Source organism: Armigeres subalbatus, chromosome 3 (genome assembly GCF_024139115.2).
Source record: "Armigeres subalbatus isolate Guangzhou_Male chromosome 3, GZ_Asu_2, whole genome shotgun sequence".
In the NCBI taxonomy this organism is placed as follows: Eukaryota; Metazoa; Arthropoda; class Insecta; order Diptera; family Culicidae; genus Armigeres; species Armigeres subalbatus.
In genome coordinates this window covers 409,763,809-409,776,077 of record NC_085141.1, presented here as the reverse complement: position 1 = coordinate 409,776,077, position 12,269 = coordinate 409,763,809, and the positions used below count along the sequence as shown (strand labels likewise).

At 40.4% G+C, this 12,269-nt stretch overlaps 1 protein-coding gene and 2 non-coding genes across 3 annotated transcripts; 1 reads left to right on the top strand and 2 right to left on the bottom strand.

Moving 5' to 3' along the window:
• Nucleotides 1-3,157: 3,157 nt before the first annotated feature.
• Trnae-uuc (transfer RNA glutamic acid (anticodon UUC)) lies at nucleotides 3,158-3,229 on the bottom strand. Its single transcript has one exon. It is a non-coding gene; the product is annotated as a tRNA-Glu (tRNA).
• Nucleotides 3,230-3,352: 123 nt separating this feature from the next.
• Nucleotides 3,353-3,425, top strand: Trnar-acg (transfer RNA arginine (anticodon ACG)). Its single transcript has one exon. It is a non-coding gene; the product is annotated as a tRNA-Arg (tRNA).
• Nucleotides 3,426-3,487: 62 nt separating this feature from the next.
• Nucleotides 3,488-4,761, bottom strand: LOC134224178 (thioredoxin domain-containing protein 15). The gene is made up of 2 exons (XM_062703465.1): nucleotides 4,632-4,761; nucleotides 3,488-4,573 (listed from the first exon to the last, which is right to left on the bottom strand). Exons 1-2 carry the CDS (start codon nucleotides 4,672-4,674, stop codon nucleotides 3,690-3,692), a joined length of 927 nt encoding a protein of 308 aa, XP_062559449.1. The 5' UTR covers nucleotides 4,675-4,761; the 3' UTR covers nucleotides 3,488-3,689.
• Between the last annotated feature and the right edge of the window lie 7,508 nt (nucleotides 4,762-12,269).

Below are 12,269 nucleotides of genomic sequence, written 5' to 3'. Positions count from 1 at the left end.
CTGCATTCTTCTCTTCCACTAACTGCTCACATTCGCCGTCATACCAGTCGTTTCTCTGATCCGGGGGCACCGTGCCTAGTGCAGCGGTTGCGGTGCTACCAATGGCGGATCGAATATCTCTCCAGCCATCTTCAAGAGACGCTGCGCCTAGCTGCTCTTCCGTTGGAAGTGCCACTTCCAGCTGCTGCGCGTATTCTTGGGCTAGTCTACCGTCTTGTAGCCGCCCAATGTTAAGCCGCGGCGTCCGACTTCGACGCGTGTTGTACACCGTCGAGAGTTTTGAGCGCAGGCATACTGCAACGAGGTAGTGGTCGGATTCAATATTCGCACTGCGGTAAGTGCGGACATTCGTGATGTCGGAGAAGAATTTACCGTCGATTAGAACGTGATCGATTTGGTTTTCCGTTTCTTGGTTAGGTGATCTCCATGTGGCCTTGTGGATATTTTTGCGGGGAAAGAAGGTGCTTCGGACTACCATTCCGCGGGAGGCTGCGAAGTTTATGCATCGTTGGCCGTTGTCATTCGATACGGTGTGCAGACTATCCGGTCCGATGACCGGTCTATACATTTCCTCCCTTGCTACCTGTGCGTTCATGTCACCGATGACGATTTTAACGTCCCGCAGTGGGCATCCATCGTATGTCTGCTCCAGCTGTGCGTAGAACGCTTCTTTCTCGTCGTCGGGTCTCCCTTCGTGTGGGCAGTGCACGTTGATGATGCTATAGTTGAAGAAACGGCCTTTAATCCTCAGCTTGCACATCCTTGCGTTGATTGGCTGCCACCCAATCACGCGTTGGCGCATCTTACCCAGCACTATGAAGCCGGTTCCCAGCTCGTTGGTGGTGCCACAGCTTTGGTAGAAGGTAGCCGCTCGATGCCCGCTTTTCCACACTTTCTGTCCTGTCCAGCAAATCTCCTGCAGCGCCACGACATCGAAGTTGCGGGGATGTAATTCATCGTAGATCATCCTGTCGCAACCTGCGAAACCTAGCGACTTGCAATTCCATGTTCCAAGCTTCCAATCGTGATCCTGTATTCGTCGCCTAGGTCTTTGCCGATTATATCCGCCCTCTTATTCGGTTCTATTTGATGCCCTGATGCTCTGGACAAAATTTCAGCCAAATCGGTCAACGTTTGGGCGGTGCTAAACTCGTTGGAAGTTTATATGGAAAAATGTATGCAGAAACATCCAAAAACAGTGATTTGCAGTTGGACGGCACAATTTACGATCAAGAACCATGATACTCATTCAGTTCTTGTAGAATTAAATACAGAATGTTATGCTGAAAACCGCGAGAAGATTAGAGTTTATTATGCGAAGATATTAGCATTTTACTGGAGTGTTGTAGGGGTGAATTTATTTCTTTTCAAAGGTAAAAGAAACGAAATTTGCTCAAACCCCACTTCAGATAAATGCTAATAACTTAGCCGGGCAAACTCTAATCTTCTCGCGGCTTTCTGCATAACATTCTGTATTAAATTCTCCAAGATCTGAATGAGTATCATAGTTCTTTATCGTAAGTTGAATAGTCCAACTGCAATTCACTGTATTTGGATGTTCCTGCATACATTTTTGCATATAAACTTCCAACGAGTTTAGCACCGCCCAAACGTTGACCGATTTGGCTGAATTTTTTTTCAGAGCATAAGGGCAACAAATAGAAACGAATAAGAGGGCGGCCCATCAAAAAAGTTGAAAAAGGTTTTTCCCATACTAATTTGAGCCACCCTACTGTGGAATGTAACAGTCCGGCAGTTGACTGGCCACGCGCGTGGCGTAACATCCGTATGAAAGAGCTCTCGTCAGCGCAACGATCTTTTCAACTCTATCTCTTCGTCAACGGGAAAACGGGGAAAACCGAGCACCGCAAACTGCTGCATGTGATGCATTTATCAGCTGATGAGAATTGCCAACACTGCAATCGAAACACCTGAAACAAAGTTGTTATTTTGTTGCAAGGCACAATAAAATGTATCGCGAAAAGTTAGAGAAATCAAAACTCTATTTCATTACGTTCTCTTTTGCTTAGACGCTAGTTTGGTATTTGTTGCAATATTTTCACCTCAAAACGCTTGAGAAAGCTATTTTCATCACATCTGCGCTCAAAAAACTCAATGTTAATGTTATCAAGGCTTTGCAATAATCGGAAGAAAAATCCAGATTAATCCACCTAGCGGTGAGGGAACCTTTCTCGTGTGTTATAAAAATAGTATTTTGGCTATAACTTTTGAGCCCATAGTCCGATATGGCCAATTTTTAATAGGAAACAATGGGACAAGATTCTGTTGCGAGCACATCGGCTAGGAGTAAGTGCCAAAAAAAATTAGTGAGAATTTCTCTCGTAAAAAATGTATTTTGGCCATAACTCCGAATCCCATAGTTCGATTCGGCCAAATTTTAATACGAAACAATGAGACAGGATTTCGCATCGAATGCAACATGTTGCGAGCTAATCGGTTGAGGATAAGCGCATAAAAAATGAGTGAGATTAGTTTGCGCACACACATTCACACACAGACATCACTTTATTTTTTTTTACCTTGTTTTTCTCGATGTCGACACATGACACCAAATTATGTTAAATAAAAAAAAATCTGGGTTACTGTGATGGTCGTCCCTTCAAACAGATTTCCAAAGATGTCCTTTGCCACATCTTAATATTTCCATGAGACGATGATCACTTCAATATCGAGTAATGGAGGATTTACTGTATCTGGGTTTCATTTTCGTCAGAGGTTTCGCTGTTGGCTAGATCGAGCATGACTAAATCTTGAAAGCAAACTTTTATGCAATTAAATTTTGAAGGCAAAGTATAATGCAAGTTAGTATGCAATATCGTATGCTAGCGTCATGGGAAAAATAAAAGTTCTTATCAGAACATTCTTGCTCAACCAAATGAAAACCGGACGATGGTAATGTTAATCATCATTATTGCATATTTAATAACTATAAGCTAAATTTTTAGTAAGACCAATACGATTAGATTTGAATAAAACTTTCAGAAACTTCTGTAGTACTTTTAAAGTTAAGTAATGAACTCTAGCAATAAAGAAAACTCAATTTTAAAAAAACTTAAAAAAAACTTGAAGTTTATTACATTTTCTTCAAAAGAAACGATTTTCTTTCTTCAAAATCAACATATCATACAAAAAATATTTCCCATACCGGGAATCGAACCCGGGCCTTCTGGGTGAAAGCCAGATATCCTAGCCACTAGACCATATGGGATATGAATCCATGGAGTTATTGAGTCTATTTATAAATTCTAACAAGATAAATTTTTCGAGAGCGTAGCCTTTTTGGTAAACAGTCTAGCTATTTGTAATGCATTAAACACCTCTTCGATAACAAGGTCCTGTGGCGCAATGGATAACGCGTCTGACTACGGATCAGAAGATTCCAGGTTCGACTCCTGGCAGGATCGGTGATTCTTTTTACTACTCATACTTTTATGCCATAATAAATTGCAGTGATCGATTTAATAACTTTTTTAAGCGTTAGCAAACTTTTATTTATGATATTTAATTCATTTCACTGCACTACACATCCTAAGTTCGATATTTTCATTGCACCTACGGTACACTTTATTCGTGAAAACAGCACCCCCAACAAAACGATACAATAAGTTAACGCACTAGCCCTAAAACACCGCTGCATTGACTAAACACTTTGAGAACATATCGACGCCCTAACTCCGATGGTGTGCTCCGGATTCCCTCCAATTTCGTTTGATCGTCTCAATCATCTGCACGTAGTACACCGATTTAGAGAAGTAGTAGCAACTGCAAACGATTATGAAACTCCACGCCACATAGAGCCAATAGTCGGTCTTCTTCTCCACCTTGTTCGACAACGGACCTTTGAAGTCTTCCGAGATGTAGTGCGGTACGTTAATCGTCATTTTGTGATTGACCAGTCTGGGCTCGACACCGCTGTGTTTGGTTACAAATTTGACGAGCGTTTCGAGGGTGATTTCTGTCTCGTTAAACTTCACCAAAGGGCGTCCCTGGTGAAAGAACATAATGGTGGGCAGCCCTACAATTCCGAACTCCGTATTCAAGGAGTGAAAATTGAACGCATCGATTGCCGTCACTTTCAAATCCGGGAAATGGCGAGCAAGTGCATTGTAGTGTGGCGCCATGAAAGCGCTGTGGATGCAGGTTTTCGTATAGAATAGCATAATAACACAATTTCCCGCCGTGGTTCGCTTAGTGGAGTTTCCATGGGGAGCGAGCACACTGATGACTTCCTTGAGTGAGGTGATTATCTGCAGTGTGCCATTTCCCTTCGCTGGGATGCATTTGACTTTGAGTGGACGCTTTCCATCGGCACTCTTGGAATCCTCAGCTTCTTGGGCTTGCTCTTCGTAGATCGAACAATACTGTTTGTCTTTGAATGTGATAAAGTCCAAAAACGAATTAGGGCTCTGTCCAATCGAAGGCATGGACTGCTGAACATCATCACTTTTAGAACTGCCCCCGCCGAAGGGTCTATAGTCGAGGAAATCACCATTGATGAAGTGTGAATAAAACTCCAAACCACTGAAGCGGAAAGCACTGCAGCAATGGATGGCTGAAAATATATTTGATTGATTTCGTTGGTAGTATTGACTACTGCAGAAAATACTTACCAACGATAATACTTGTGAAAATATGCTTAATTCTCATATTCATGGTCGAAAGTTAAAGATGTGTATCACATAGAAAAATGCTCGTGCAGTGCAATCTTGCCCTTTTTGTTTTGTTCCCTTTTGACTAGCTTTTGACGTTTCTTGAATCACAACAAATACACGGAAAATATATCTATTCAAGTTTGTCGCTATATTAACCTAATGCCCGCAGTCCACTGTTTGTCATAATGACAAATATTTGTCAAGTATATCCGGATATCTATTAGACTGACTAGAAATCGACATGGATTTCAGCCTGACTTGACAAATATTTGTCATTATAACGAACAGTGTACTGATAACTTAAGTTTACACAGAAATTAATAAAAATAAATTTATTCTCATTCGATCTGTGTCATCTATCAAGGTAATAATAAACCATAGTAGGAGATCTTATTGTAATGAGTTCAACATGCCTAGAGCGACAGATTCCTGTGTACAATGCTGAGTGAATGAAAACAACCATTCGTAGGGCTCTTGCACCCAGTATCTATTCTTTCCGATACTAATTAAACGAGGCATTGCCGCATGAAAGGCCACGCGTCTCCATTAGTTTGCTCACGCGAACCCTTTTAGCTGCTTGTCGTGGTCGTGTCAAAAGATCTGTGAAGTGGCTTTGGCACTATTGTAGAGATTAATATAGGTATCGTGCGTTTGAGTATAGATACTTTGCTCAGTGCTCACAGATAGGCAACATAGAACAAACTGCAAGTTTCCCACTGCAACAATCGAACCCTACGCTCGTACATCCAAGGCGAAAGAAAATGACAGAAAAGTATGCGCTGCTGCTCTGCCTTATGCTCGTTGCTCAACAATGGTTGCTTTCCACCGGTAAGTTTGCAAAAGTGCTTTAAATTGAGAGATAAACCATATTCCACTGCAAACATGCCGCTTTACGTTTTGTGAAGCTATGTAGGGTATCTGTTCCCATATTAATAACAGCCCGTATTTTAATCTCAACCGTCGATAAACCAAATAAAAAATCAATTTAATTATAATTTCTCACATCGTATGCACACAATAATGAATGGAACACATTCTTGAATGTTTGGAATATTATTCAAGATTTTGTTTATGTAATGTTCTAATTCACAAGAATCAAATTATTAAAAGATAAAATTATAAAGCACTTTTTTTTTTTCATTTCCCTTCCTCTGAACTGATGGTTTGATGCACTGCTCGATTGCTACTAGCAGATTCATCTGTTTTCGCGCCGTTGGGGGGCGTTTTGGCCAGGTGGGGCGCATTATACCGTCTTACCCTTCATGGCTTGCAGTACTCTCAAGGGTTGCCGACCTAGATTTTTATTTCAAAAATGCTTGAATGAATTTTTATTGTGAAATTCAACTCTAATGTTTGTAAAATAAGGTATATCGAAAAAAAAACATCTATTACAAACATAAAATTAAACTGATAAGTTGAAAAACTACAACAAAAACTACAATTTTGTAATTATATTTCAACTCAAATACAAAACATTGACGAAATCGGCATCACTGCAATCATATCGTTACGTATACACACAAGTAATAGTGTGCGTATTCTATGTTGGAAACAGTATTATTGATATAGGTACAAGCATAGGATTAACTGTTTTTGAATATTATTGAAATAGGTACATGGCGATAATGATGTTTTTTAGCTAAATACTTCTAGAATGTGATAATAATTTCGTTTTTGAAGATGCCAAATTGTTCTCAATTAAAAATTACGTGAGGTGAGCATAATTATTCTCATGTTTCTTGATTATTGGGTGAGAAATCAATGCATTTCATATGCGCATTGCCTTATTGTTATTGATATAGGAACAAATACCCTACCTACATCTATGCTCATTTAGTGCACTTTGGCTTATGCACCGCCGCAGGCGCGCCGTAGAATGAGACGCTGAGAGTGCGCGCCAACTGCGCGAGTGAAAACATATCACATGTGGCATGCACATAAAATGGCTGTCGACATGCGATGCGAGCCCAATGGATTGATGCAGTATGTTTGGTACTATGTTTGATGAACTAACATAGGTGCAGCCACCTGACGGCAATGCTGGGTGATGCTGTTTCATTTTACCCGGCAAGGCATAAAGGGCGTCAATTTTAATATGCGTATTAAATCGTTAAAACTTATTTTAGTCAAACATCATTCAATTTCACGAAAGTTGAATAATTTTGATTTAAAAATATGTAATGATAAACAGTCTAACATGTAGCTTTTCAAAATTATAACCTTACATATTAAGGAGTATTATATCTGTTAATAACATTTTAGAAGCATTTGAAAATATACTTCCCATACTTGGCCGGGGTTCTGCCAAATCGCAACAAGCGCCAACAAAAAATTACCCATTTTCTGTCCAAGTCTTTGTTTAGCATATTTCATCGATCAAACAAGCTTTTGTTTTGCATATTTCATTTATCAAACATCGAATTGGATATCCCTCAACCACAGAACTGAGGATATCCTACAACAAATTCGTGTATGAATTGATATGAAATGATTTCCGTTTTCCATATGCGAACAAAATATCGCAAGCCAGTCAAAAAGCTGCTTGGTGCGTTTTGGCACAGAACTTCGGCCATCTCACCACGTTTTTTTTTTATCTATTCTATTTATTTGGCAGGCTCAGGCGTGTATAACACTTGGCGGAGCCGAGACTATTAATGATATTTACAATCGATATCATCTTATTATCAACAGTTAGTAAGGGAAAGGGACAAAGACCAAGATACTCGTGGCGACTCAAGGTTAGATTGCGTAATTTGGATCATCTCACCACGTTGAAATGCCGTGAACTCACACACACGTCAGTGCGTCAGTCTCCACCAGATTGCAGCAGCGCGGTTGCTATTCTGGCAAAATGGTCGATCCAAACGGGCAAAGGATTTGACAGGTCTCTGTGGGGTTTGAGTAAGTTACCATCAGCGTGTGATTATATATTACCACCTCAGCGTGTCAATCGGTGAGCAGCAAGCCATGACTTGGGCTCTTCTCGTCCGATCTCGGTGGCGTGCACACGCACCGACGGAGAGCTGCTGTCATCGCATTTCGCTGCAGCCATTTGGAGCCACACATTTTGGCGATCCTACCAGGTTGTTTTTTTTTGTATCCTGACGCTGATTTCAAAAGGTGAGTTGAACTCAAGTGGTTAATATGCGAAAAGATACAGTATTTAATTTTAAATACGGAAAGGAATCACAACCATTTCAACAAAGCGCGTCTGGGAGGCCGCTGGAAAATGGATTGTGGTTTGGAAAATCACAAAGCGCGTCTGGGAGACCGCTGGAAAATGGATTGTGGTTTGGAAAATCACAAAGCGCGTCGGGATGACCGCTGGAAAATGAATTGTGGTTTGGAAAATCACAAAGCGCGTCTGGGAGACCGCTGGAAAATGGATTGTGGTTTGTAAAATCACAAAGCGCGTCGAGATGACCGCTGGAAAATGAATTGTGGTTTGGAAAATCACAAAGCGCGTCTGAGAGAGCGCTGGAAAATGGATTGTGGTTTGTAAATTTACAGAGAGCGTCGAGATGACCGCTGTAAAATGGCTTGTGGTTTGGAAACTAACAAAGCGCGTCGGGATGACCGCTGGCAAATGAATTGTGGTTTGGAAAATCACAAAGCGCGTCGGGATGACCGCTGGAAAATGGATTGTGGTTTGGAAAATCACAAAGCGCGTCGGGAAGACCGCTGGAAAATGGTTTGTGGTTTGGAAAATCACAAAGCGCGTTTGAGAGACCGCTGGAAAATGGATTGTGGTTTGAAAAATCACAAAGCGTGCCTGGGAGACCGCTGAAAAAGGGATTGTGGTTTGGAAAATCACAAAGCACGTCTGGGAGGTCGCTGGAAAATGGAATGTGGTTTGAAAAATCACAAAGCGGGTCGGGACGACCGCTGGAGAATGGTTTGTGGTTTGGAAAATCACAAAGCGCGCCTGGGAGACCGCTGTAAAATGGATTGTGGTTTATAAAATCACAAAGCGCGTCGGGATGACCGCTGGAAAATGGATTGTGGTTTGTAAAATCACAAAGCGCGTCGGGAAGACTGCTGGAAAATGGTTTGTGGTTTGGAAAATCACAAAGCGCGTCTGGGAGACCGCTGGAAAATGGATTGTGGTTTGGAAAATCACAAAGCGCGTCGGGATGACCGCTGGAAAATGGATTGTGGTTTGCAAAATCACAAAGCGCGTCGGGATGACCGCTGGAAAATGGATTGTGGTTTGTAAAATCACAAAGCGCGTCGGGAAGACCGCTGGAAAATGGATTGTGGTTTGGAAAATCACAAAGCGCGTCGGGATGACCGCTGGAAAATGAATTGTGGTTTGTAAAATCACAAAGCGCGTCTAAGAGACCGCTGGAAAATGGATTGTGGTTTGTAAAATCACAAAGCGCGTTGGGATGACCGCTGGAAAATGGATTGTGGTTTGGAAAATCTCAAAGCACGTCTGGGAGACCGCTGAAAAACGGACTGGTTTGGGAAATCACTAAGCGCGTCTGTAAGACCGCTGGAAAATGGATTGTGGCTTGGAAAACCGTAAAGCGTGCCTGAGAGACTGCCGAAAAAAGGGTTGACATCCGGGAAGTATAGATTTTGGTTAACATAAATGTATACAATTGACAGTGTACATAAGACCACATGTTTGGAAAGCGAAATAGATTACATATCTTAAAGTTTATTTTGGGATTTACTGACTTAGTAGTCATAGCAGAATTGCTCGTTGAATCAGATATCCGAAATTCACGAAGATTAAAAAAACGTTGCCAGCTTTCACAAAGCTATTAGTTTGGAGTTGTTGGATAATAGTACTAGTCACCAAAAAAATCTAAAATTGAGGTATCGCTATATTTTTTAAAATAAATATCATTTTCTAGGCGGTTGCTCGGAAGTTTAACATCGACATGTTGGAGGTCAGCTTGATGGTGTTACTATACACAAGGCTGATTGTTGGACTAATTGGGCAGAATAAGTTTTTTAGATTATTGCTGCGATCAGTGGCGCCGGGAGTGGGTGGGACAAGTAGGACATGTCCTACGCATGAAAATACCTGGGTAGGACAGTCGAAGCATTGTCCTACCCATGATTATGGTAAGAACATACCATATGGATAGCTAAAAGATGTAATACTAACAACACTATTTCAATTTTTAGATCTATAAAAATATAATTAAAACGTTTCAAAGTTAATCAGAGGTTTGAAAGCTGGCAATCGTGGAGGTTTCCAGTGATTGTAAAGAAGAAATCTATTCCGAAAGGCTTCTCAGAGTCTTTGATGAATTCTTTTCATCCCAAAAAGTGCTCAATGATGTATTGAGATTTTCCAAGAAGTCTTAATGTTTCTAGTAGTATCTGCTCTTCCATAAAACTGTTGTAAACTTTCTGGAAGTACGTAATTATTTCTGCTAGTTCGGGGAGGCTCAGAGAATTTCTTAAATTTTATAAGGATTGACGGACTGTGAATTAATCAAAAGTTGAATATCTAAACAAGGATATAGCTTAGCTAAACTTAGCTAAGACTGACCGTACTTGTCAATGGTTGCTTCTCCGTGATTGGCTAGAACTGGTGCAAATTGCGCTACGATCAAAATGAACAGTGCTGTCCAATGAGCAGCTCGAAGTAGCTCGAAGTTCTTCCCATCCCTCTCATGTTCATTTGTTGACAAAAAAAACGAGCAGGACGGGAACAACTTCGAGCTACTTCGAGCTGCTCATTGGACAGCATTAATAAAGGTTGGTATTTATTACCTACGGCTCCAGTCAGTTGGGAAAGGAGAGGAATGTTAGTGTGTAGTTATTGTTGCTATTAGAGACCGAGAAAACATCTGCATCCCCAAATATCTCAGAAAGGAGATTTCATTAACTCGGTAAGGTAGATGAACAGAAATAGAGTAGAGTAGAGTGGGGCAAGAGTACGCACTTAGTTTTCAATCGATCATGTGGCCCTTATGAAGCAAGCTTCTGCATATCAAATCAGTGTCGATGATTCATATACTCTTCCTTTATGTTACCCAGTGGAAAAAATATTGAAATTATTGAGATTCGTTCTAGTAGAACCCTTATTGCAAGACAAGTGAAAAACGCACTCTTACCCCACCGGTGGGGTAAAAGTGCGCATCGGGTGGGGTAAGAGTACGCATTTATCCAATCATGTGCTTTAAGTATATATTAACACAAATAAGAGTTGATAACATTTAATTGATGTTTAATGAGCATATATTAGGGAATGTTTAAAGATAACGTAACTCTTGAAGGGGGAGGGGATCCTAAAAATGTGCACTTTCATACAAAAAACCATTGTTTTTAATATATACAAAAAACTACCGAGGTAAAAATATATATCAGGTTTCGCGTGGCGTATACAAAGGCATTTTCCTTAAAGAAAGTCTACCAATCACGTAACGTAAAATTTGGCTATTTCATCACCCCTCCCCCTATCTAACACTATTTGTATGAATCCTCTAAAAATTATATGGATCGTCACACATCTCACAAGCCCTCCTAGCTAAGCGTTGCGTAATTCATGAATGTTTCTTTTGATTAAATGAAATTATTATTTAGATGAAATTGTGTTTTCGTACTATGTTTAGGTGTACAAGTCCTAATACAATTTCATTATTTCGCTTCAGTGCTTTGTTCTCTCTCTTTGTCCTTTCTAACACCAAATTACTTCAACTTATCCTTAAACCTTGTGATAATTTCGAATTCTGTTCCTTTTTTATTAGTTGTGGATCTTTACGCTTTGGAAGTGGTCTTATGTCGGCCGGAGATACGGGTTTGACATCAGAACTTTAAGATTTATATGCGTACTCTTGCCCCACCGGTTCCTGCGTACTGTCCCAAAAATTATTCAAGTAATGGTTTTCACTTCTTGCAAAACCAATCGGATTGGTGTTCTGCACCATAAAGTACTCTATACAATAGTCTATCGAAATGGTATAATGTTCACCTGATTGAACGTATATATGGTAATGAAATACTAGTTGCGGAAATCCAATTATTTTTAGCAAAATGAACAAAAAGTTATCTAACTCCATATCTCCCTTGTTGTTTATTCAAATCGTTTACAATTACACATGATAATAGTTGGCCAGAATACCTGTCAAACTGATGCAGTGCTGCTAGTTTATCTTTTTTTATTACTTCAAAAAATCGAAAACGTACTCTTTTTTTTTTTTTTTTTTGACTTTATTAGAGTGATTTTTTCAGTGTTAGAAGTTCATCACTAAAGAAAACGTACTCTTACCCCACGCGCACTCTTGCCCCACTCTACTCTATAGATCAAGAATTCACTTAGAAACGTGATGTAGTCTATGCTAGACCTCCTGTCTATAAGGTAGAAGCGGTAGTCACTAGACTGCTGAGCTCATCTCTAAAAGTTGAGAAACTAGAGTATGAAAGAACAATCACAGAAATATACGAATATGAAGCAGTTTATAATGATTGTAGTCCATCCGGATGTCTGCTAGCAAGTTTAACCTGGTCCCATGGGCTATCCACCAGGCTAACTTATTATTCACCAAAACACTTTACTTGATCACGCGGCGAGACATAAGCGCGCCACTTAGCACTTTCTCGTTGGGAGTGAATGCCTAACTGGAGTCAACCAGT